Source organism: Folsomia candida, unplaced genomic scaffold (genome assembly GCF_002217175.1).
Source record: "Folsomia candida strain VU population unplaced genomic scaffold, ASM221717v1 Fcan01_Sc003, whole genome shotgun sequence".
In the NCBI taxonomy this organism is placed as follows: Eukaryota; Metazoa; Arthropoda; class Collembola; order Entomobryomorpha; family Isotomidae; genus Folsomia; species Folsomia candida.
The window spans coordinates 5,200,258-5,223,769 of NW_019091195.1; the positions used below are offsets into that span (position 1 = coordinate 5,200,258).

At 37.2% G+C, this 23,512-nt stretch overlaps 5 protein-coding genes and 1 non-coding gene across 8 annotated transcripts; 1 reads left to right on the top strand and 5 right to left on the bottom strand.

Annotated features, from left to right (window-relative positions):
* On the top strand, positions 1-10,975 carry LOC110846838 (ankyrin repeat, bromo and BTB domain-containing protein DDB_G0293800). Its single transcript, XM_022093679.2, has 5 exons — positions 1-332; positions 590-1,131; positions 8,484-8,757; positions 9,789-9,958; positions 10,049-10,975. Exons 2-5 carry the CDS (start codon positions 673-675, stop codon positions 10,397-10,399), a joined length of 1,254 nt encoding a protein of 417 aa, XP_021949371.1. The 5' UTR covers positions 1-332; positions 590-672; the 3' UTR covers positions 10,400-10,975.
* Positions 10,976-12,395: 1,420 nt separating this feature from the next.
* On the bottom strand, positions 12,396-13,516 carry LOC118434791 (glutamate receptor 1-like). Its single transcript, XM_035849046.1, has 5 exons — positions 13,401-13,516; positions 13,289-13,317; positions 13,005-13,226; positions 12,769-12,923; positions 12,396-12,682 (listed from the first exon to the last, which is right to left on the bottom strand). The coding sequence occupies exons 1-5, from the start codon at positions 13,459-13,461 to the stop codon at positions 12,577-12,579; spliced, it is 573 nt and encodes a 190-aa protein (XP_035704939.1). The 5' UTR covers positions 13,462-13,516; the 3' UTR covers positions 12,396-12,576.
* A 188-nt stretch (positions 13,517-13,704) lies between these two features.
* On the bottom strand, positions 13,705-18,648 carry LOC110846272 (ELAV-like protein 1). Of its 2 annotated transcripts, XM_035849045.1 has the most exons (10): positions 18,416-18,648; positions 17,941-18,348; positions 17,742-17,874; positions 17,566-17,672; positions 17,424-17,473; positions 17,212-17,342; positions 16,967-17,035; positions 16,750-16,884; positions 15,737-16,684; positions 15,476-15,580 (listed from the first exon to the last, which is right to left on the bottom strand). In XM_035849045.1, exons 1-9 carry the CDS (start codon positions 18,506-18,508, stop codon positions 16,608-16,610), a joined length of 1,203 nt encoding a protein of 400 aa, XP_035704938.1. In that variant the 5' UTR covers positions 18,509-18,648; the 3' UTR covers positions 15,476-15,580; positions 15,737-16,607. The 2 variants fall into 2 exon arrangements, with proteins under 2 accessions (XP_021948658.1, XP_035704938.1); XM_022092966.2 differs by lacking the exons at positions 16,750-16,884; positions 16,967-17,035; positions 17,212-17,342; ... (3 more) ...; positions 17,941-18,348; positions 18,416-18,648 and adding exons at positions 13,705-14,197; positions 14,292-14,514; positions 14,596-14,788; ... (1 more) ...; positions 15,083-15,155; positions 15,231-15,403 and having other exon boundaries at positions 15,466-15,580; positions 15,737-16,040.
* Positions 18,649-18,755: 107 nt separating this feature from the next.
* LOC110846173 (60S acidic ribosomal protein P2) lies at positions 18,756-19,948 on the bottom strand. Its single transcript, XM_022092828.2, has 4 exons — positions 19,788-19,948; positions 19,424-19,595; positions 19,125-19,217; positions 18,756-18,911 (listed from the first exon to the last, which is right to left on the bottom strand). Exons 2-4 carry the CDS (start codon positions 19,593-19,595, stop codon positions 18,838-18,840), a joined length of 339 nt encoding a protein of 112 aa, XP_021948520.1. The 5' UTR covers positions 19,788-19,948; the 3' UTR covers positions 18,756-18,837.
* Positions 18,992-19,070, bottom strand: LOC118435159. Its single transcript, XR_004834544.1, has one exon. It is a non-coding gene; the product is annotated as a small nucleolar RNA Me28S-Am982 (small nucleolar RNA).
* Positions 19,949-20,089: 141 nt separating the features above from the next.
* Positions 20,090-22,450, bottom strand: LOC110846493 (U6 snRNA phosphodiesterase). 2 transcript variants are annotated; one of them, XM_022093267.2, is made up of 8 exons: positions 22,279-22,450; positions 21,819-22,124; positions 21,550-21,736; positions 21,270-21,426; positions 20,972-21,158; positions 20,716-20,902; positions 20,403-20,633; positions 20,090-20,317 (listed from the first exon to the last, which is right to left on the bottom strand). In XM_022093267.2, coding segments are annotated over exons 2-6 (837 nt in total). In that variant the 5' UTR covers positions 22,123-22,124; positions 22,279-22,450; the 3' UTR covers positions 20,090-20,317; positions 20,403-20,633; positions 20,716-20,900. The 2 variants fall into 2 exon arrangements, with proteins under 2 accessions (XP_021948959.1, XP_021948955.1); XM_022093263.2 differs by having other exon boundaries at positions 20,716-20,915; positions 22,279-22,449.
* Between the last annotated feature and the right edge of the window lie 1,062 nt (positions 22,451-23,512).

Genomic DNA, 23,512 nt, shown 5'->3' on the forward strand with positions numbered 1-23,512 from the left:
CGTATGCCTCGTGTCACGACCAATGTGAACGTGAATAATGCGACGCTGAGCATGCGGGTCGTATCGTAGATCCCGGATTCGGTTTCCTGCTTGACGGAAATCTCATCGCCCGACAGCCACAAGATACTCTCTCTCTAGTTTCAAACTAGTGAGACGAAATCCGTCTCACTTTCCTGCAAACTCTTGATCAGACAAGGTGTGCTTCATTAAAGATCCAAAACAAAGTAGTTAGCGGACTTTGTTAGTCTACTCTTGTGCACAAATTTCGTAACTTTCTACTGACACTGATAGAAAGCTGTCAGTTCAATCTCACCTGAGGCCCAAATAATTTGGTAAGAACATAAATCTACTAATTTAAAATAATTTACATAAATGCCAAATTGTAATTTCGGTTCAGTATAATATAAATGACATAGTTCCATATGTACTGAAAAGGTTGGAATGTAGGGCACGGCACGTTCTTATTTATTAACAAATCAATATTTTTCAATATACTCCTTCTGTTGAAACGGGTCGAACGTGATACTTTTGAGCTACTCATTTACATACATATTAACCAATTGTCTTACTTAATCTTAATCAATTGTAGACGGATCGCAGAGGAGCAAGACGTGATCCGGATTAACCTCATTACGCAGACTTTGTTTTCTCTTCCATCGATAATCCACACAAATGCGATCTTCCGTTGTAGGTCATCATCACCACGGTGGCACTCACCACCACAACTCGTCCGATCGTCAGCAAGAACTACACCCCCAACATCGAAACTATAATAACAATAACAACATGACGAAATCGCGACAAAACGGTCCAACGACGGGGAGTGGTCACCATATTCAGCCCCACCGCTCCTCCTCCACCAACGGGTTGGCAGACAGCTTCAATAAGCATAACAAAGCATACGACTCTCGATACGACGAACTTGAAAGCCAGCAATCAAATCAAAATAATTTGGAGGCAAGGAGAGAGCTACGGGAGAAAAGAGAAAGAGATTTCGTTCCTTCCTTTGTCCTCCTTGACGCCTGTATCTCCAACAATGAGAGAAAAGTGAGAGAAATCTGTCGAAAACTTTCCACATTGGACGACGACGACGTTGAACCTGTAATCAATTTCCAGGATCAAGCTGGGAGGGTGAGCTTCTTATTTATTTCACTTTATTTTCGCTAGAAAATCGCAACTTTGTATAAAATTGTGACATATTGCATATACACACCTTCAGTCTTATTTTGCCTCATCAGATAAAGACTTCAGAGTTGCGACCAAAATTACTGAAATTTCTTGATTTCTTGATCCCACTTATTTGGGGGTTACGCTATGCACTCCAGCAACTGAAGGTGTTAGCTATGTATGTATATATGTATGTGATCGTACATGGTTAAGGAAAAATACGTGCATTACAAATTAGAATGACAAATATTGCGTGTAGCTTTTCATATAAATTTGCGTCAGAAGCTCTAATTCATAGAAAGGATTTCATATCTTGTAGGTTGGATTGAAAATAGATAGCTTATTTCTAAAACATCGATTACCTCAATGAAGGGTGATTTACATACTCGAATATGCAAACTTCGGAGGTAGATAATATTGGAGCTAGCAGCAGGGGCACCGACGATATTGGGAGACATGTTCCGAGGATGAGTACAATCTACGTCATTGCTTTTCAATTTGAGCATGTATGTAGTTACACCTATGGACACGTGTTTTAGGAATTGTGTTAATTATGAAATATTTTGAGTGCATGCTTATCCTCGACGGCTAATCGTAAGCAAGTGACGAACATGCAAGCCTGGAAGGAATGGATTGGTAGGCGGACCAATAGAAGCAACGTCCTGCGCCCAAACAAACAAACGCATGAAACGACAAACAAATTAACCTCGCGTCTTCCTTGTTTTTTTCATGGAGCAATGAAATGGTTAACCACGTTGAATTGAGAAGAATCAGCTCAAGATAGAATTCTCCTGCAGATATAAATAGTCGCTCCTGCCCAGACAAACAAATCCTCATAAGGTGGAGACCACCTCTCACACCAATGTTTGCACAAAAGTTGCGGAATTTTGTATTGTTTATGTCAATCATTTTTGCACGTTATTCTTGGCTATGAAAAATTACAGTGTCATGCACACACGTAACTCTTTAGTTGTTGTTGCTCATTGATTTTCCAAGTACTTAATATGTAAATACAAACACTGGAAAAAAGTTATTTCATGGTATGAATGAAAACCTTTGCTACAACAAGCTATGTATTATTGAACCTGAAATATGCGACTTATGCTCAACCTTTAAAAACTTTTTGACTCACTTTTTGTTTTTATATAAAATTTGGAGATGGAAAGTTGGTTGAAGTTGTGACGTGGACACATTGAACAAAGATTACATGCATATATTTACTTCTGAATTATTTTGTCGATACATGACTTATACTTGAGATGGACAAGTTAATTGATGCTATTCTTGCCTTATGTAAGGTGGATTTCTAAATACATATATTGCAATTAGTATCATTGGAGAAAAGGATTGAGTAGAGGGGATTGGATAAAAAATTCAATACAGATAACAAGTGAACCTACTTTCTACTTTCCTCATTTGTTTTCAGTGTAAAAGGAGTTGTCGAATACTTGTAGGCAAAACATTCTCTCTCGACTAGGAGAAATACGTTTGAATTGAGTCCAAAATACAGCCAATTATGCATTGTCTTGGTTCTCATTCATTTTGGCAAAGGCTGGAAAACCCAGACAGTTAGCTACTTTTCTTTGAATATTCTAATACAAGATCTTTATGCGTCACTGTTCTCAAATCTACTGTCTCATATCAGTCTCATTCTTCACCTCGCTTGACACGATCTTTCAAGGTTTCGCTTTCTGTGAATAACGTCTTATTACTCAAGACTTATGCTTGCCATACATTTATTCTGATGCATTATACTGAATGTCATCTCTGGAACTATCAAACCATGTATGCTGCTTATGCATTATTTTCCATGCTAAAAATACGTATATGACGAATAGTATAACCCAATTGCCTACTATAGATAAGCTATAGCAATGTACACACCATACAAACTGTCACAACATTTGGACCGGTTATGTATGTACAAACGGTTTGTTTATTATTTGGACCACGTAGTTAATTCAATATTGGAAAAATTAGGAGAAGTACGTCGTATTGATTACTTCTAAACATATTGAGGACAAATAGAAACAAAACATTTCCTGGAGCACGCAATAACATTTGCTTCTATAAATATACTTCATAATTTATTTACTCATATTATTGACAGTTAAAAAAATAAGAATGAAAAAAATGAATAATAGCAACATTTTTTAATTTCTCTGCAAAATATTGGTATACTTCCTTTGAAGAAAAGCATTGGAAAATGTACCAGATTCCTACTCAAATAAACCGTCACAACGAATGTAACCAAGGGGTGAAAGAAGTGTGTTATCTGTATTTCAATTCAAATTGATGCATGTATGCAATTTGACCTTTAAATGACATTTCATGACCTTTTGACCTTGATGGGTGTGACCTACAGTGCCCATCTTCGAACTCGTCCTCTCTATTGACGTTAGGAGTTTACGTTCAAAATTTCAAGTGTCTATGTCTTTTCGTTCAAAAGTTATCGGAGCTACGGACAGACAGACGGACGGACGGACGGACGGACGGACGGACGGACGGACAGACAGACGGACATAACGATCTTATAAAGGGCTTTCACCCCTTAATAATTAATTATAGAGAAAAACTAATTTGTAGTTTTACTCCTTAAAATCTGTGTTTGCTTGAAATAATAATCACAGGGCCTTATGTGACACCAAGCTGAATTAATGAATAACAAAACACCCAAATAAATTAACCGTCGCCGCTTTACAAATATCTGTAGTTAGCATTTAACCTTTGGCTACGATTTTCCATTTCCTCGAATATTTTCAAAGGAAACCATTTCCGTATAAACCAAGATTGAATTTTTCACGGAAGACTCGAACCAGCCAGACGCCCAGGTTTTTGACGTGTATAATGAATTAGCTCGTCAAACACTGGAGCAACTAGACTGTCTTATGTAAATCCACGTATTATAAAATATGAACCTGCTAAAAATGACTGAGTAAGTGAGTAAGCAATGCTGCAAGGTATTTTAGTGGGAAGTTCGCGTGATCAACCACATCAATTGCTGCATGAGTTTGCTAGCATTTACATAACGCCATGCATAATTTTCCCTGCCAGAGCTTTCTTCGTTGGATAAAGGATTCAACTGCTTGAGCGGCTCTGATTTCACCAGTTGAGTTCACCACGAGTTTTAGATATCTGCCCTTTCTAAGAAACACAAGCAGAGACTCGCCTCCTACATGAAAGCATGAACATAAGTGTTGCCAACGATTGAGTCCATTAGGTCAGTCGACATTCGACAAAGGAGAATACTTAACAGCAGCTTAGCAGTAGTACTTACACTTTAATGGTGCGCATTTTATTGCTGGGAATCTATTTTGCACATAAGCAGCCAACACACTCCCACTTTTACTTGACCTTATCAGCTTCTCTTAGCTTTGTAGTTTTGCTCAGATTTCACTCATTTCGTAATGACCATAAAATCAAGATAAGACTTCATTTCATACGTATATTTCGTACATATTTCGCGTTTGCGGTTTCTGAGACGCAATTTTGTGATGCACAATTATAAGCAATCGATAAGATTGTGAATTTCAATTTCCCTATTGAAATTAAATACGCGGAAATTACAACACGCCAATAATTTTCCATTCAACAGTTTTAAGTCCAAGATTTATTATTGATTTCTTTTTGATATGTAGTACGTATGTATGTATGTATTAAAGAGTGATGAGCTTTGTAGTTGCACATGCATATTTATATACAGTCGAAAGACCTGCGTGTTTTTTCGGAGGGGAACAAAAGTTGGACTTTGACGGCGGAGAAAGGCCTTGATCACTTTATTATTGATAATTTTGTAATATTCTTAATGCTCTGGATATGAAAGGAGAAAGTCTGCGGGAAAGGAAGCCGTCCCGACAGCTGCCCATTTTCTGCTTTGCTTCTGCTGTTGCCGACCGACTTTTGCTATTATTACTCTGCTACATATACGATTACCTTCCTCTTCTTTTATTCGAATAACTAAAAAAGGATCCAAATTTACGACATAATTTTATCCATCACAGTTGAGGAAAATCAATTTTCACTCTACTGAACTCGCACTATGGATAATACAAACTTTTGCCATATATCTAGACGCTTGCACAATAATTATTTACCTCCTCCTGCTCTTTCCAATACAACAATACAGTCTGTAACATTAGTTTCCCCAGAGTGTTGTATATACGAAGTCCAATAGAGAATTTTTATGTATTGTAAATCCGAAGGTCATATAATACTTTTATGTGGATTAGGCAGAGTTAGGAAGCAATTATTACGGGCACGATGGAATGTTGTCATAAAAATCAAGAAATATGAGACCGACCTGGTTAGCATACAATCACATAAAATTGGGAACACTAAACCTCAAACTCCAAAAGCCATTCGTATTTTGGAACATATTTCCATTTTAGTGCTGTGATTTTTGTAAGCAAAAGTTGTACGATGACAATCATGGATTGCTATATTTTTCGTGCATATTTGTCGAGGTCACTTAACCCGTTTCCTGATATTTTTATGTTATTCCTTGTATGCACATTTTGTTGGTGCCGTTGTGAACTTGAAGATTCAAGTCTCAACTTTAAGACAAATGACATGTTTATGCATACTTCTCAAAAGTAAATTGAAGTCGATTTCATGCATATTGATATAAATAGTCGATGGAGAAAGTGGGCAGTTTTGCGTCTCATTTTGTTGACACATCTGCTGAGTCACATTGCGAGTTTTTGGTTTATTTGTATATTAAATTGCTAAATACAAGTGGAATCTACGAGGACAAACACTTACCTCATTCATAACACAACCCAACTTGTTTGCAGATAGAGAAAGCAAAATGATGGATTTGTGGAGCGGAGGGAAAATGTGCATGTGTCCTGTATTCTGTAGTTATGCGTATCATTTCTTGATCCTCGAACCGTGTCAATTGGAGAAAGCAAATAAAACATATTTTATTTTCAAGGAGACGCAGGGAGGATATTTTCAAGAGCAGCGTGACCCTGCACACATACATTAAATCATCCGTCGTATATTTTTCCTTATACAATTATTCTGTGATACGGATGATAAAACGCCTCCGCATCATTACCAAGTAACCCGTTGCCATCATGAAGGTGGAAATAGAGCAAAATTTTAGATCATGTTTTTGAGATGATATTCGGAATTGGTTTCCTGCTAAAACATCAAACGAAGGATAGAATTGCGTGGATTTATCACGTCCGCAAACAAACCCACAAGATTTTACCAAATGTTGGAATAGATTTTCTTCCTACACAAGAAGCGTGTGGACAATGATGGACCTTCAAAATCAACGAATAATGCTGAAAAACAGGGGAGCTTAATTTTAACCAACCAATCAACTATCTCGTCTTGAGCTATGTGTTTATTCTACATTTAATGGCAGAGGTTTCACATGTTGTTTTGCATTTGAGGATTATCTTCATTTGTGGAGAAAATCTCTAACTACATATTCCGCAATATTATTACGTACCATCATTATTCGAATTTGTCCCTACCCACCACATTACACAAATACTTCTTTTGTTCTTTGTATGCTCTATGAGCACCACTAATTTGAAACTGCTCGACCGAATTTTGAGCTCATGTTTGTTTTTTTGTTTGTATGAAAATATGAACGTATTTTTATTGGAATGACTTGTTTTGTTTCATCTACAGTAACATACATACATCACGGGAAAATTGTGTACGGTATGTTGCAGCAGTGACTCCCAGTGGAGCATTGAACCCAGAAAGTACAAGTACATACACACATGGGAACAATTGGTCATGAATTGTGTGAAAGAGTTAGAGGTTCAGTAAATGCAACTACAAAGCAAGAACATCCAAGTCCTTATCCAGTTACACGTCCTCGTCACACGGGGAAATATAATGCCACTTAATGAGCTGAGAAATAACCAACTTTAGCCAGTATTTGAGCATTTACTTTCACCAATGAGATTGACACAAGAATGGTTGAAGGACTTGGAGGATGTTGGGTGGAGAGTGGCCTGTCACAGTTATAGACGATTGCTTTTACCTCGTTTTGTTGCAGCCAATGTAATGTTTTGTCTTATACGTATGAACTCACAGAAGACCAGAACCACCCTAATTTATCGCACAGCAATCCACTTTTCGTCACTTTTGCCGTTTACGTAAACACTTATGTTGCACCCAATCTGTCGGTAGCATACCGTCATTATTGTCTTGTCCCACTTTGTCGCCTTTGAAGCTTTGCTCTCATTTCTCCCTTCTGACACTACTACATTGAATTCACTTCCTGGACGGGAAGTAATGGATTGATCATCAGCGTCTTCTTTGTACTACACACACACACAGAGCATATCTATATTTTCATACATATTCATGTCTAAACTTTCCCAGATACAGTGTGGGGACGTGATTTTCTCTGCTGAATTAATTTCACTTCCTTCTTTTCGCATGGGCTGCTGCCATGTAAAATGCAACACGAGCTATGGATGTTCTCGATTTTCTCAGTATCAAGCACGAGTCAGAATCAGTAGATAGATACCAACTGCTGCGTTGGATATTTACTTTGTGTGCTAAAACTGGAGTCAAATGTAATTCAAAGGGCGGGCGCGATGGAAGAAAATGAAATTGAGTACGCATTATGTTCTGATAACGAGGTTTCAATGCGCCTTCCACCCTTTTATAGCTTAATGCATGCTCTGGTTCAAAGAAATTTTCGTCTCTGTGTGTAGGGTTTGCTTGATTCGGAAAGTATGTAGGACAAGCCAATGTACTTTTACTCCATGCGTCAAACTCCAGACTTGTGATCACGACCTGACTTTATCATCGTCACTTCCTTTCATCTATGAATATACACCTATAAATGTATCATCGTATTACTTTGGATCAGAGGAATGGCGACGAAAAACCAGAAAAACACTTCCTAGAGTGAAAGTGCTTTTACTCAAATTTTAAATGAATATTCACTTACTGCTAAAGGTCAAATATGGTGATGGAGGATGTGCGAGTTTAAATCACCTAACTGATGAGGAAAAACACGTGGAAACTTTTGACTCGCAGTTTCTGCATGGCATTCCTATTTCTAAAATTGAGCAAAATTGTATTTCCCATATTCTGCCTACTACGGGAGACGGTGTGGTTCATCATTCAGTAGGTATGCGAGATTTGTGTATGCACAGTTGTATGTAGTGTTCTCTCTGTCGGTTAATCTTACCTCTAGAACAGGGTAAATTTCCAATTTAAATCAATTTTCCTTAGTTTTGTGTGCAATAATCAGTTAACATTATACAAGTTATACTATACAACAGAATAGAAAAGTGTTCGAAATGGTAGCATAATATGATTTTTATGTTTTTCAGACCCCCTTGAGCTATGCGTGCTGTGGAGGCAGCATACCTGTGATTGAAGAGTTGAGCCGCATTCGCAACATTGACGTGAACTTGGGAGATAATGATGGCAACGTTCCACTTCATTATGCCGCCCAAGCTGGACAATCCGAAGCTGTGGATCTCCTAATTGCTAGATTTGGAACTAAATTGGACTTGGATTGCAGAAATTCAACAGGTTTGACACCCCTTATGAAATCGGCCCTTCAAGGACGCACGCGTTGTGCTAAGAGCTTACTCTCTGCAGGTATTTACAGAGAGTCCAGCACGTTGCTGAAAACGTATTTGACCTTGAATAACCCCGGAACGGTTTGTCGTTGCGGGTCAAAATTTTGAACACAGGAGCATGTTATCCTCAGATAGTTGCGTGCAAAAATTCAACTCTCTACTTTCAAAAATGCCTCCCCCACAGCCCCCAGAAGTTGAAACAGACATTTCAACTCTTTCCAAACTCCGTCTAAAAAATTCGGTCCCAGCAGAAAAATGTTCTTTTCAAGTATCCGACCCCAAATAAGTCCATTTGACTTATATCGGGGGATTGTACAGGTATTTCACTATTTGAAATGATTTTTATTCCTAATCTAGCTTCAAGGTCCTTTGCATTATCTTGGGTTAACTTTGTCGTCTGGGAAGACGCTGCGTCATCATGAAAAATCACCTCATTTATTTTTTTACCGTGCAATTTAAGAAAGTGTTATTCTAAAAGTGGTTTCAATACACGGTCCACATCATACTTTACAAATACGTTCACTTTTTGGGGGACTTTGATAAGTGGAGGACACCACGACAGGACATTGCACACACAACCATAAACTGTTTACAAAAGTTCTCCTCACGAGGAAGCACCAAATTTCGTGAATTTTTTTCGGCATTTGTCGTGTAGTAAGCTCTTCGTACCCAATTAGTGACTTGTAGGGAAAATAGTGCTTCGTAAATTGTCACCCATATCTCACTCCTATTCCTCAACAGAAAATTCAAATAAATTTTTTTGCAAACACGGGCGAGATTTTTTCTGGAACAAATTGAAATGACTGTCTCGACTTCTGGCGGCTGTGGGGGAGGCATTTTTGAAAGTAAAGAGTTGAATTTTTGCACACAACTATCTGAGGATAACATGCTCCTGTGTTCAAAATTTTGACCCGCTACGACAAACCGTTCCGGGGTTATTCAAGGTCAAATACGTTTTCAGCAACGTGCTGGACTCTCTGTAATTGTTTTACCAACGAAATACGTTTTATAATAACGCTCTACATAACATTTTTACCTGTGTGCATTTAGGAGCTTGCGCAAATCTTAAAGATTACAGTCGCGGTTTGACCGCCGCCGAATGGGCGAGATTATGCGGAAGGTACATTTGTGCTGAAGTAATTACACGCAGTGCAAAAGATGCTCATCGACATTCTGGAAGTTCCTTGATGAACTTTTCCACCATGAGCAAAGCACTACCGGTATGTCAATTCCTGATTAATAATGACGTTGATTATTAATTGTATTTAATGCGACACTCCAGTTTTTCAAACCTATTTTTACACCAACAGGGCAGTCGGAGCAATATGGAGCTCAAACGCATAAGCTCGGACGAGTCTCCGTACTACCATTTGTACGCACGTTCCACGATATCTGGAGCAACTTGGCTCAAGAACAAGATCAGGAAGGCGTTGGGGGCGGGGAGCAGCCAGACGTGTAATTCCCCCATGATGAGAAGAGCTCCGGCGAGGCCCCCCATTTCCGACGGGAGTTACACGCTGATGGGTGGGGCCACCATTTGTGCCGGTTCGGTACTCCTTCCTTCAATCAAACCACTAATTGAGCAACAACGGGCCAGACAGTCCGTGGCCCATAAAAAATTCACCATCCCCACCCTGCAAGTCACTCCCGTGAAAAGATGAGGGCAATGTGTAGTCTAATTATACTATTTATACCCTAATCCTATTTGTCAAGTTGAATGCATGTCTAATTTTGTTCTGGCATTAGGCTGTAGCCAATTTATTGGCCGTGAATATTTGAAGTAATGCAAATTAGATTTCACTAGATATGAATGCCATCAAATTATGAAGAGATTGGGAAAAGAAGGATCATAACTGTAAATTATTCAATTCAATTTTGTACAGAATCTGAGTAACGCTTCATACTTTGAGACCATTTATACATTTTCACTGCACTTTCTCCATTCATTCTCCAACCAGGTTTAAGTAGGTTTATAGTATCTGTGTACGTACAAGTATATTATTGAGACAAATATTCTATTGAGCTTTTCATGCACATTCTAAACACCGTACCTAAGAGTGGTCTGAGACAAATTCTAAAAACTACAAATTATAAATTACTTATGGATAGACTGTAAATATCTGTATATAATATTTAAAGGTGTACAAAGTTTCGAAATTTATTAAATAAAACATGCGTACCTACATAACCTGTTGACGTATTGATGTTTTGGGAATAAATCAAAATTTGACATTTAAGACTTGTCTGAATCTGATTTTATTTTTTCAAAACAAACACACAAGTGACTGTTCACTGGATAGTCTCCAGCATGGAGACTAATATATTATATACTTGTCTCTAATTTAATTTGTATCACGACTCTTGAGAAAAACTCCATCAACCATCCACTATCGTCACACCATTATTTAATTTATTAGCTTATAGTATAGAATATCTTATTCCTGGGCCACACATCAATAATCAATGAATCATAATAGTAGGATTCATAATGCGGTGTGTGTTAGGCATGATACATACAATATATTTATGTACGTAATGCTTGCCAATATGTAAATGTGCATGAAAAATTTACCCAAAAAAACTACTTGACCTTTTTTTAGTTCACCCTAAATCTTGCAACATATGTACATAAATATTATTAGAACAGTTTATAGTGCACCTATATTATTGTAGTGAAATATTCACTACTCGAAATTGGTACTCAAATTTTATCAATTCTTAATTTTTAATATCCGTATTACTTTCCACAGTCCTAGTTTGTGATACCCGAAAATTATAAAACCAATTTTTGTGTTATATTTTATCTATGAAGAATAAATTCATCACAACTTTTGCATAATTGACAACTAACTAGTTTTAGTTGTAGTCCGAACCAGGGCTCATGTAATGGTTCTACATATTTGTCCATCTGTATTTTTAAATAATTTGGCAATTTAATCGAGAATACTAGTAAATGATAAGTTTTTGTACAAATATTCCTCTGCATGGTTCGGGCTATGCAAAACTGTTTGTGAGAGGTTTTAGAACTGTAATACCAAAGAAATAAAAGACGCAGGCAGGTATTCTAATAATCGCCTAATGACGACCAATATGTTGTTATCGAACTATACATAAGTTCTGGAAAAACTATTTTCGTGTTCCAGTCTAAAGCAAATATTGCAACAAAATTCTAAACTTATTGGTTCTGTGGAAAGCCATAAAAACTGGAATAAAATATACACATCACCGGAACGGTAGAAAATGGTAAAAAAATCATATTACTCTTTTGAACAGAAGTATTTGACTCACTACAAATGTCTAAATATTATCTCCTGAAAACGCAGGATGAGCATGTTTCGCGGATTCAACTTTTTATCATAATCTTGATCACGATTTTACTCGCCGAGTCCACCTTTGGTATTCGAGCAGGCCGCGTTGGAGGGGCGAGGGGAGGTTTTAAATCTGGACAAAGCAGGCGAGATCGTCAAAGGAACAAGACTTTGATGGCACATGCAACAGCAGAGAAAAAAGCGGACGAAATTATCGAAAATCTTTATTTCGACATGACTTCAGGAAATTGGACAGAGATGGAAAACCGGACGTGGATTTATGCCAGCGCATTAATTGATCTCAACGAGGTGTATCAAAATGATTGTACTGCAGTTTTTGGACCACCGCTTTCGATATCAATAGTGTTGGTTGTAATTATCGAATTATTTTACCATCTTTTTGCGTGAAGAAGGTTTTCATAAATGTGCAATGAGTTTAATTTAATTGTAAGTTAATTTTTTCACATTTTCTCATTTGGTTGAAAATTTTGTTACTTCACCGATGTAGATTCAAGTTGATCAAGGCCTGCTCAGTTGGGCGTAATTTGCTTATTTTTTGACCACAAATTCTTTTCTTCGACAAACCATTTTTCTTTTAGTTGCTCCACATGTCGTTGGTTTACAAGTTTTTTAATCCTATAATTTAGCAAGTCATTTTGTGAGTACATACATATATTCCAGTAGTTAAATATTAATTGAACTGTGTAGTATTTAGAACTTACAAATGTGAAAAGGCTTTTTCAATTTTGCTTCCTTTGGGGAAACCCAAGGCTAGAGTGTTATTCTTTGCTTTGTTGTTGATGAATGGGGAGGACAACTTAATTCCACTATTTTTTACTTGAGTACTGTTTAACGGAGCAAGTGCAAGATCGGATTTCTAAAACAAGTAAAAATTAGTATAAATAAATATAAGTTAAAAGATGTTTTAATCACTGGTCTGTAGTCATTAGTACATTACATTATTAGCAATTGATCCAATCAGGCCTGACCAAGCCTTCACAGTTTTATTCAGAACCCCGTAAGAATCAACCTCATGGATTTTGCAGTTATTAAGATTTTTTAACTCGGCGTCAATTTTATGCAAAAGGTCAAACAGAAGTCCCGTGTAGCATGGACTTCGACAAGATGTATTGCTGGTTGTCTTTAGGCATGTCTCATTTTTTATCACCCAAGGATGATCCTACTCATTAGATTTCATTTATTCCTTATTTGAAACATTGTAAATTAATAAACTAACATTACCTCAATTGTAACAATCTTCCGAATTTGTTCTATTTAGTAAAAATTTGCAAAATATTACTACCTCATTTTAATACGACATTTTCAACTTTGCGAAATTAAATGTTCTTAATACCAACTTCAACCCCAACAGCAATGGCAATTAGAACAGCAACTATTTGTGATCGGAAAAACATTTTTATGCAACGTCCAACACCGAACTAACGGCGTCAAATCGGAATACATTGACTTTTCTGGAACTCTGGTTGCTTGAAGTGGGATGCATGTGAAGGACAACTATTTTGTGTTTTTTAAATGCACGAACCACATTATTTATGCGAAATAATGCTTCGTTAGAAAATAGTTACTAAATAAGTACATAAACTAAATTGGAATGAATAAAAGTTTCGTGATGATTTTTTGAAGAGGGAAAACGTATGTACACTAATGAATAATAGTTGAATTTATTTCGTGACGATGTCGTGTCGTTTTTTTATTATATGTTACAATAAAATTATCGACTTTTATTACAGATCGAGTAACATGCGAGGAATGAAATTGACACAAGTTGATCACTGCCAGTTGCATTATAAATATCTTTCTAACATATTTAATTATTGATAAAGGAAAAGTCTATAGATCTGTTTGATAGGTATGCGCTTCAAAAGGTTCTCCTTCCTCCATCGTTCTTGAACGGGCATTTTGCTTCTTTCTTTTTGTATGAATCACAGATAATTTATCGAAGGCTTCCTTGATCTCCAAGAATTTCTCTTGTGCCTGTGCTTTCTCCTCCTCGCCCTGAAATTTGTCAGGGTGCCATTGTCTGGTTAGTTGTCGCCATTTTCGCGTAATTTGTTCTTGTGTTGCTCCTTTGGGCAGATCCAAAACTCGCAGAGCATTTCTTTCTCCCAGTGGATCAAACCGTGCTATTATCTAGGTGATTCAGATCATATGAAATTTATTTAGCATACAAAAACACTTTACAGCGATATTTTGTTGTCCGTTATTTGTAAATATAATTGTATACCTCTGTCCATAAGGAACCAAACCCATGAATCCTGTAGTACTGCCACAGAGTTTGTAAAGATTCACGAAGTTCGACAACCATTGGAGATTTGAGTAGATTTTTGACTGAATCCCTGAACTTGATTGTCTCTCCGTGTTCCGTGGTAATGACCATGTTGAAATATAAAAATGAGCCCCATAATGAGGCATATATGGTTCCATACACAGCTAGTGTTGTGATACGTCTAAATTTTAAGAGCATGCGTAACATATAGCGCAAAAGAAATTGACCACTCGGAGCTATAATAATCTTATATTTTTATTACCTGCAGAACCCCCTTTTCTTTGGAGGTGTTCTCTTCCATTTGACCTGTGTTCTGAAAGCCACTGCGGATAATACGGAACTCCAATAATATTTTGGATTCGCCATTGTGTAAAAGAAGATGGGAACGTAAGCACCGATCAGGGCGTTTCTTATTGAACCTTCTTCTCTTCCAATGTTCCCCACAGTATAAACCCCTAAAATTTAGGTTATGTTTAAGAAACTACGAATTAGTAATCTTTTTCTGTGGTTTCCATTAAATAGTGGGTATCATATGACCATACCTATTGCAGACGCAAGTGGCACTAAAGAAATCAACCACCACAAGGAAATACCCATTATTGGTTCGACAGGGATAGCAGCGTATACCAGCCAAGATAATAAATTTCCAAATACGATTTGACCTATTAGTCGGTACCAGCAATACGGGGGCTGAAAATATAATTTAATGATGATGACAAGTACTTAAAATCAATTCATGATTATAATACCTTTGGTTTTTTCTTCATAAGTTCTTTAAACTCCTCCACATACTTGTGTTCATAATTTGCTTCCTGGACATACCTACCAGAGACCCAAAAATATTGCTTAGTCTCTATGTTTGTATACTCATTACTGTGTATTATGTTATCTGCTTACCTTGGGATTCTAAATAAATCGTTCATCAAACCAACCCCACCGTAACCTCCAAAAAGACACCACCATACAAAAGCTTGCTTATCCCGTCCCAGGTAAAAATGATGCATGCCAAACCATCCTCCAAAAAACCAAAGGATGTAGGTCACGATCACGCTCTTCCCCATTTTTGCCCTCTAGGGTAAAAGTTCATTTAGTGCTTATTTTAAAATATATGCAATGACCAATGACGTATTACCTGCTACAAATTTGGTGGTGAAAGGTCAATTTTATTTGGAAGTGGTGAAAATGAATGAGACAAATTCCTTCACATCATGAACGGTGCATGGCTATCCCACTTGGAACAATGAAACCTTATAAATCCAAAAAGAAACAGGCATAACGTAGTTTGTTACTTGGTTAAACTTATGTTTTAAAAATAATTGTGTCAGGCAGCTAATATTATATTTAGTTTGCTATTCAATAGCTCAGGCAGGCTAGCAATGTTTAAACTGTGGTTTGGTACTCACCTGTTGCTGCTTCATTCTTCACCATTATATGACTTCATGATAAAGGACAGTCAATGTTTTAATGACGATACACAGGTAATAGTTAGTCTAGTCTGCTACATATGTCACAAGTCAGATGGATTTTGACCAACACCACATGAGCCTTTATTTCTGATTCAATCCGGCCTAGAGCACTTTTCCTCACCTTTTTGTACCACTACAAGTCTCATTTGGTTCAAGTGAACCTTTGTAACGCAACCTCACGATATTTACTGGAAATATGATATGCAGATTCGTTCAAAATTACTGAGACTGCAATTTATTTAAACTGCAGCTGTCAGCAATATAGTCATTAATAATTATTAAGAGTTCTCTTTAGCACCATCACGATCATTGCATTGCAAAAAGGAGTTGCTTGCAAATTGCCAGCTGACTGAGGAGCTGAGGAGTCTTGCGAATCTTGCCTCTCAAATTGAAAGCAACGGTATCCTAACCTCAATTTCATGTTTATAAGCTAAATGTTGTATGAATAATGTAGACCTTATAGAAAGATACATTTTAGTTAATAGGCGAATTTGTTGACACAAGCAGAGCAAACATTTGCGTCATTTGAGAAACAATGACAGAGAAACTCACTAAAAGTGTCGGATATCCATACGTATAAAATGTAGAACTACTAAAATTCAATGTTAGTTTTATGAAAAGTTGGATTGCATTATGTGCATCAAATGCATCGTGTTTTATGCTTTCATCAATCAATTCATAATCATTTATTTGCAACATAAGCAAGACTTGAAGAATTATCACTTCCAACCAGATGCATTTGTGTGTATTGTTAGTTTTGTTTCTCTACAAATCAGTACTGACAAAGACAAAATAATGTTGCAACTTTTTAGTATCGTGAATTTCTAGAACGTGAATTGGCTCGGCGGTCAGGGTTTCCTGCAGTTTCGGGACGAGGTTTTGGCTCTAGAAAATCACAGTTAATATCTGGACAGAAAAAATCTTTGGTCTTATTATTCATGATGCATTACCTCGAGCTCCCTGTAAAAATCCTTTCCAGTACAAAGTTGGGTCGGATGATGACGTAGTGACTCTGATGCTTTCCCCAACTGTCATTGGACGACCCCGATTGATGACATTTCTTGAACGTAGATCAAATGACGTTTCTAAAAATTATTTATACGATTATTTCTATCTCGAATTTCAACCATGTTTGTATGTATAGGATAGGACGAAGTATTTAATTACCGGAACGCCGAAATTGAGTATCTGAAACTCTGGCACCAGGTCCTTTCATCTTTAACGCTGCTTGATACCCTGCAAGAATGTAAACCTCTAATTAAAGTTAATTATATTGCAATCAAGCTTTACGTCATTGCGTCCTACAAGTAAAGAGACTAACATTTTTCTGAAAATAATTTATACATTTAATAAAGAGTTCGCTACATGATTCTTAACGCATTGTCAAGCATATCAATCAATTTTGAACTAACCTGCAAGATAGGCAGCTTTCTGCTTCCCATGGTCTTGAGCTAACCGAACTCGGATGGCTTCTGTTGCACATGGTGGGACAAATCCGTTCATTTCCAGAATAGCAGTGCAAGCTTCACTCCGAGTTTCATATCTTGAAAAGTAAAAATTACTTTAGATTTTGGTTACACTTTACACTCGATTATGTAGTTCAACTACGAATTATTATGCACACCTGACGAATGCCACCCCTCGAGTAGTTTTTGTCTGTCGGTCACGGAGAACCTGAGACGTAACGAAGATGAAGAAGGTTTTATTTTAAGGACGTAATATATTATTTGTAGTAAAGGGTATCAGTGAAAGTATGTTATTCTTACACGAAGATGCACAATAACTCCAAATTGAGAAAACATTCGGTCTAATTCTGCTTCCGTGATTGTTGTGGGCAATCCAGTCACAAATAAGTTGGTATCCTTGATATCATCTGAAGTGGTTCAAACATTTTCAGAATGCTGGCACAGCCAATGTCAGTGTCCGCCGAAATATGTATTACCTGAAGGGGGCCGTGCAAACGAAACCTTAATTCTTTTATGCCCTAATTGAGTACCGTTCAACGCATTCCTAGCATCGATGGCGTCCGACAGAACTATGTAATTTACGAAGCCATATCCAAACGAATACCCCGTCTAATTCACATTAAACAAAATACGCAAATAAAATATGTACACAGATTATTGTATAAATCACGTTACTTGACTGTCTCTCATGATCTTAATGCTTTCCATGGGGCCATATGGGGCGAACAAATGAAAAAACTCCTTGTCTGTAAGATTTTGTGGTAGATAGTTGACGATAATGTTCGGTTTCGGTTCATCGTTGGACGTGATGCGTGTAGACATCCTATCTTCATAGTCTCTTGATAAGGGTCCATCTCCTTGAGAGTGTCGTGAATATTGTTGGAAAGAATGAGATTCTGAATGAAACTGCTTTCCAGTTTCATGGTGGTCAACGCTATCTTCATTTTCAATCTGATTATGACTACGAGAACTATTTGCAAAGTCACCCTGTCCAAACATTGGCATATCGTCGAGATGTTGCTCTCCATCGTTAGTGTGATAGCCATCCACATTTTCGCTGTTACAAAGAGCTTTACCAGTTTCCTGATGGACATAATCCATGCTTTGATCATTTTGAAAATTTATATTATAGGGAGTAATTTGCATGTACCTCAGGGAGTGGGGTACTGGAAGGGGTTGGGGAATCTGAATCAGCGATGACGACCGACTCGCCATCGTCTTGAACAATCCCTGCCCGAAGCATTTTAGAAAGTAGAATAGAACTCGAAGAAGAAAGAAATGCCCTAACCAACGTTGCCTGAAACAAAGCCAAATAGACCTATTGTGGCGTTGCAATGATTGATGCAAAACTATGCAGCCAAGAACAATCACATATGGAGTCGGTCTGCAGTGAGAAATGTAAACTCTTCTCTTCCGACTTTCTAAAATGGCTTTATCTTATCTTAATGTTATTATAGAAACATAAACTGTGTATATAAGTAGGCAATAAATTTTCAAAAATTGTTCCAAGTTCGTAAAGTTGGAATCTTTTATTACACGAGTAGAAGATGTACAATACATAAGCTATTTAACTTAGTCAAACAAGCCGAAACCCATGTCGTCGTCCTCTTCTTCAGATTCCTCCTTCTTCTTCTCCTCCTTCTTGGCTGAAAATATAAATAACCAACAATATTTAGTAATTTGATTACGTTGATTACCATTACTACAAATCTACAAGTTGTGAAATATTGGTTATCAGTAAAAAATTGTATATCCAGCAGCATTTCTCAGTCGAAAGATGGTGATCAAATTATTCATCATCAACACTACACCCTTACCAAAACTAGATACAGATACAACCACAAAGTTTCAAGACTTACGTTTCTCGTCTCCGCCACCAGCTGCGGCCGCGGCTGGGGCTGCGGCTGCTGCTGCACCACCTCCCGATGGCATGGAGGCGAGCTTCGACTGACCTAAAGAAATTGTAAAAACAAACATTGAAATTCTACTTCAATCTGTGATTTTTAAAAATGCACACGACATTTTCAAAACTTTTCTTCAGCTAGAGCTAATATATAGTCATCACGGACAATACAGTCGAAAGATGGTGTAATTGTTCATCATGTTTAAAATTTGAAATTTCCGTTACTGGGACCATTGTGTTACATAATCTTATTACCTTCTTTTAGGAGGTCTTCTAGGACTTTCCCCTTGAGTTCGGAAACGACCTTTTGCAGCTTCTCCTTATCTGCTTCAATACCAACAGAACTAAGGATTTTCTCAATATCTCCGGCGGAGGGGTCTGATTTCTGGCCCAGGACTGCCAACAGGTAAGCTGCAACGTACCTCATCTGAAAAACAATAGTTAACACTGTAGTCTACATTATCTCGTTTCTAAAGCACATTTTATTACTTGTACTTTTACACTTGCAAATTGTGAATTACAAAATGTTAATTTTAACCAATCAAAGTGGGGGATATACAACTTTTGAAATCCTGTAGTATAATTAATTGACATAGTACAATCAGGCACAGGGTCTTACCTTTATAAATGTGTAAAGCTTTGGGAAAGTTTCCGTAAATTGATGAAAATGAGAGAACTTTTGTTCACCCTCCTGTCCAAAACCTGCTCAGCGTGGATAGAATTTGCCAATGCCGGTGAGATTCTCCACGTTCTGAGCCACGTTGCTTCATCCAACCCACAGAGAGTGCTGAGAACTTTAATATACCAACACCAACCACCTTGTTTTTGTGCCGTTTTGTCTCGTTTTGTCTAATAAACCCATGGATCTAAACCGAACTCTTCTTTCTATGCATGTGAATTCAATGATGCATCTGTGCAATGTGTAGTTTTCGTAAATTCTACTTTATTGCGACGGACTCCCACTACCAGATTTCCATTGCTTATCACAAAGTTTAGGCACTAATTGTTGCTCACAACTGCTTTTTATCATAAGACGAAACCAATGGTCGTTTATAGTGTTTGTTCTTTGGTGCTTTGCTAATGTAATGGCAGGTACTCCATGTAATGTAAGAATGTCATTAAATGTTAACGGTTCCTTGTAGGCAGGGCCTAAAATGAAAAGTGCATAATAAATATAGAATTGCTCACAAATGTTTACAACTTTACTTAGAAAGTCCGTTTAAATTTTATGTACCAGTTTCTCGGTTGGATGCATTAAGAAATGATGTCAGAAATACAGTGGGCGTAGAGAGCAAATCTGAAGAGCACGGAATCAATGCCTCGGCTTTCTCCTCCTCACATAGGACTGACTTGGAAATTATGTATATGTCAATAATTTTGCAGTTTTCACCATTATCAAGATAGTCCGGGAAAACTTCAAGCTCTTCAGATTCGCAAAATTCGAGGGTTTCTCCAAACGCACGATCTTTAAATGAAACGCATACTTTATTTTGAATTTATTTGCAAGCTGAAGGAAACGAATAAAAATAGTAATGTAATATGAATACCTGAGATACTCGCGTAGACAATTAGTATTAGTATTAATATTTTCATTGTGGGGTTCACTGGATTGAGATGAGGAAACATCCTCATGTCTATTGGTATATCAAGAATCCCAAAAGTTATCCTTTCCATTCTTGTATCCTCGTGCGTCTTCCATGAAATCTGTTGTTTTTTTAGCAAACCCGTTCCCTTCTACACAAAGCAACTAGCAAGATACATTAATAAAATTAACAACCCATAATTCAATTCTACTAAACTTACAATTCAGATTAAAAGTGCATAATCTGTTCCCTGTCTTAAACCAAATCTCATTGATTGTATCAAATTGTAAGTTAGGCTCATTTTCACATAGCGTCCGCCATTTAGAGTTTATGAGAGGAATAACTGATTTTAAGAAGTTGGACTGATCCCCAACCATCCAACATAGGCTGACATGAAAGGATGGATCCTGTAATCAGGTAAAAGGTATTTTTATTATGAGCTACACGTAAAATCAAAGTAATCGTAGTAAGTGGTTGTCAATAGCTATATTTATCATGAGCAATTCTTGCAAGAATACCTCGTAATAAGTTGGTAGCTCATATTCGGCTAATGCCCGGTCACTCGCGTCCACTAATTCGTAAAGCTGAGGAGATGGATGGACATTCATTGATATAAATGTCCTCGTCTTCTCTTCATTGACATATGTTTGAAAGGTCAAGTACACAAGATTGAACCTATATTACAGAGTTTCAATTTATATACAAGAACATTGCTTACACAAATCTTAATTGCATATGTTTATAAGCAATTACTCGATATTAATATTAATAAGGCTCTGGGAGGGACTTTTCCATTACCTGTTAATTTGAGTAACATTGTTTTTCAATGTAGATAAAAATGAGTCTATCCAATGGTGTCGCAAGACGACAGTTTTAGACAAAGACAAGTGTAAATCTTCACAGAAATGAAATTCAAGGTCTGGAATGTCGACAACGACATTTTTAATATGTTCAATTTGACAAATAACGTTTTGCGAATTGTTCACTACATAAAGCAGAAACAAGACACATTTATACTGATTTTATAGTTTAGAAAAAAATACTTGTTAAATTAATAATTAGCATACGTGGGATATGGACAAAGGAAGCCCAATTTCCTCTCATATGCGGAAAAGATCTTATCCGTCCTCCATGTTGTTCCTTGTCATCATTTGTAGGATGACTATCTGAAGAAGGGAACATGCTTAGCATTGACGATGGGAGGGGCAGCTTTTCCTTCGATTTGTCCATAATCGGATCAGCAGCAATAGATTGCATATTATTCAAATCTGGTGCGATTAATGGATTGATAACATTTTGATCGTCTGATTCGTCATTATCCGACAAATCAGACCCGTACGACTGAAGCGACTTTAAAGCATTCAAGGCCATATCTGCGAAAAAGTATAATTATAACATTGTATTATAGTTATACTTGCAAATTTTGTAAAACTATTTACACACAAAACCGTATAAAATCATGTTGTGTAATAAAGGCATTACACATGCATTTGATTTATGATATGATTTATTTTATGACTTACTTACCTTCAAGCTGGCTAAGAATCACAAGAGCTGGAATAGAATTGATGATAGAATTGGTGATATATTTAGCTACAAGTTGCTAATTATTAAGACCATGAATATTTTGACACGTTCTCGTGTCGTTGCGTAAAGATTGAGGAAACCAGATGAGAAGGAGCAGCCGATTCCACGCGGCCTCAAATCTACTCGATTCCAGCAACAAAGTGTGAATCGAGAATCCTCGTCTCAACTTTCTCTTTGCGTACGTGCATTTGTTTGGCCTGTTGCCTCTTTCGTCTCACTTTCTCTTTGTTTTCCATTCCCCGACGCCTACTAAACAACTGTTGTGCTCGAATTTATCCCCGTCCATTTCTACTCTATTATTAAGGAGTGGAAGACCTGAACTGCTGCTTATTAAAATTTATGTGAGAACCACAGCTTGTGCGTTTGAATTAGCAAGGAGAGTGACAAGTTGGAATGAGATTTTTGTAATTTTTATGATTGACAGATATATCTTGTCACCTTTTCTATATTTTCCACTTACAAAACACCATGCACGTATGTATGCTTGTTATGTAATCGCTAAAATTCTGACCTGAATATAAAAATTGCATTTTCACAAGTTTTAAAATCTTTTGGGAGATGGAGTTTTATATAATCAAACGGAATGATCGATCGTAGTCTAGGGACAGGAGACGTGCTGACAGTGCAACAATTCATGGTTGCGTTTAATTTGTATATATTTATGGTATATACGAAGGCTATAGTTTTGTAGGTAATTCGCAACAAGCAAGGCAAGCTGAAAGTGAATTACGTGATTTATGACATGACACGGCATCCTCAACACCCTCATAATTTTTTTCAGGAAATCGATACAAAAGTTCCTTACTTTCTTTCTTCTGCCTTGCCCAGATCCTACAAGTTGAGGAAGGAAAGTCAAGGTCAATCCTTGGGTAGGTACTTTTGACTCGGGTCGTGCATTACAAAGGAGACAAGGCCTCCTACGTAACACCCGACCAGGATCAATGATCTAGTTCCGAGGGTAAGAGAAAGCTCTATTAAGTTTGCCAGCCAAACGACCGAAACGACACTTACAGAAATCTTGCAGAAAATATCATATCGTCATCTTTACTCTTCATACTCCTCCACTCAATGATTACCCCTTCAGCGAAAAATCTGCTTGCGAATCTCTTATGTAAACGTCGCTATTTAAAAGTGCTATAATTTGAAGGTGTTGTAATAATAAAGTGTGCCAACT

What these genes read in the sequence shown, in the direction of transcription:
- LOC110846838 (XM_022093679.2), top strand. Translation starts at nt 673, where the DNA reads ATGCGATCTTCCGTTGTAGGTCATCATCACCACGGTGGCACTCACCAC. An exon ending in TCCAGGATCAAGCTGGGAGG is followed by an intron (nt 1,132 to 8,483) that starts GTGAGCTTCTTA and finishes TATGTTTTTCAG; the next exon opens with ACCCCCTTGAGCTATGCGTG. An exon ending in CCATGAGCAAAGCACTACCG is followed by an intron (nt 9,959 to 10,048) that starts GTATGTCAATTC and finishes TTACACCAACAG; the next exon opens with GGCAGTCGGAGCAATATGGA.
- LOC118434791 (XM_035849046.1), bottom strand. Translation starts at nt 13,461, where the DNA reads ATGTTTTTCCGATCACAAATAGTTGCTGTTCTAATTGCCATTGCTGTT. An exon ending in TGCTGTTGGGGTTGAAGTTG is followed by an intron (nt 13,318 to 13,400) that starts GTATTAAGAACA and finishes TTTACTAAATAG; the next exon opens with AACAAATTCGGAAGATTGTT. An exon ending in TTGGATCAATTGCTAATAAT is followed by an intron (nt 12,924 to 13,004) that starts GTAATGTACTAA and finishes TACTTGTTTTAG; the next exon opens with AAATCCGATCTTGCACTTGC.
- LOC110846272 (XM_035849045.1), bottom strand. Translation starts at nt 18,508, where the DNA reads ATGCTTCGGGCAGGGATTGTTCAAGACGATGGCGAGTCGGTCGTCATC. An exon ending in GAGTTATTGTGCATCTTCGT is followed by an intron (nt 17,474 to 17,565) that starts GTAAGAATAACA and finishes GTTACGTCTCAG; the next exon opens with GTTCTCCGTGACCGACAGAC. An exon ending in CGAGGGGTGGCATTCGTCAG is followed by an intron (nt 17,343 to 17,423) that starts GTGTGCATAATA and finishes TTACTTTTCAAG; the next exon opens with ATATGAAACTCGGAGTGAAG.
- LOC110846173 (XM_022092828.2), bottom strand. Translation starts at nt 19,595, where the DNA reads ATGAGGTACGTTGCAGCTTACCTGTTGGCAGTCCTGGGCCAGAAATCA. An exon ending in AGAAGACCTCCTAAAAGAAG is followed by an intron (nt 19,218 to 19,423) that starts GTAATAAGATTA and finishes CAATTTCTTTAG; the next exon opens with GTCAGTCGAAGCTCGCCTCC. An exon ending in TGGTGGCGGAGACGAGAAAC is followed by an intron (nt 18,912 to 19,124) that starts GTAAGTCTTGAA and finishes TTATATTTTCAG; the next exon opens with CCAAGAAGGAGGAGAAGAAG.
- LOC110846493 (XM_022093263.2), bottom strand. Translation starts at nt 22,122, where the DNA reads ATGGCCTTGAATGCTTTAAAGTCGCTTCAGTCGTACGGGTCTGATTTG. An exon ending in TTCCTTTGTCCATATCCCAC is followed by an intron (nt 21,737 to 21,818) that starts GTATGCTAATTA and finishes TGCTTTATGTAG; the next exon opens with TGAACAATTCGCAAAACGTT. An exon ending in AATGTTACTCAAATTAACAG is followed by an intron (nt 21,427 to 21,549) that starts GTAATGGAAAAG and finishes TCTGTAATATAG; the next exon opens with GTTCAATCTTGTGTACTTGA.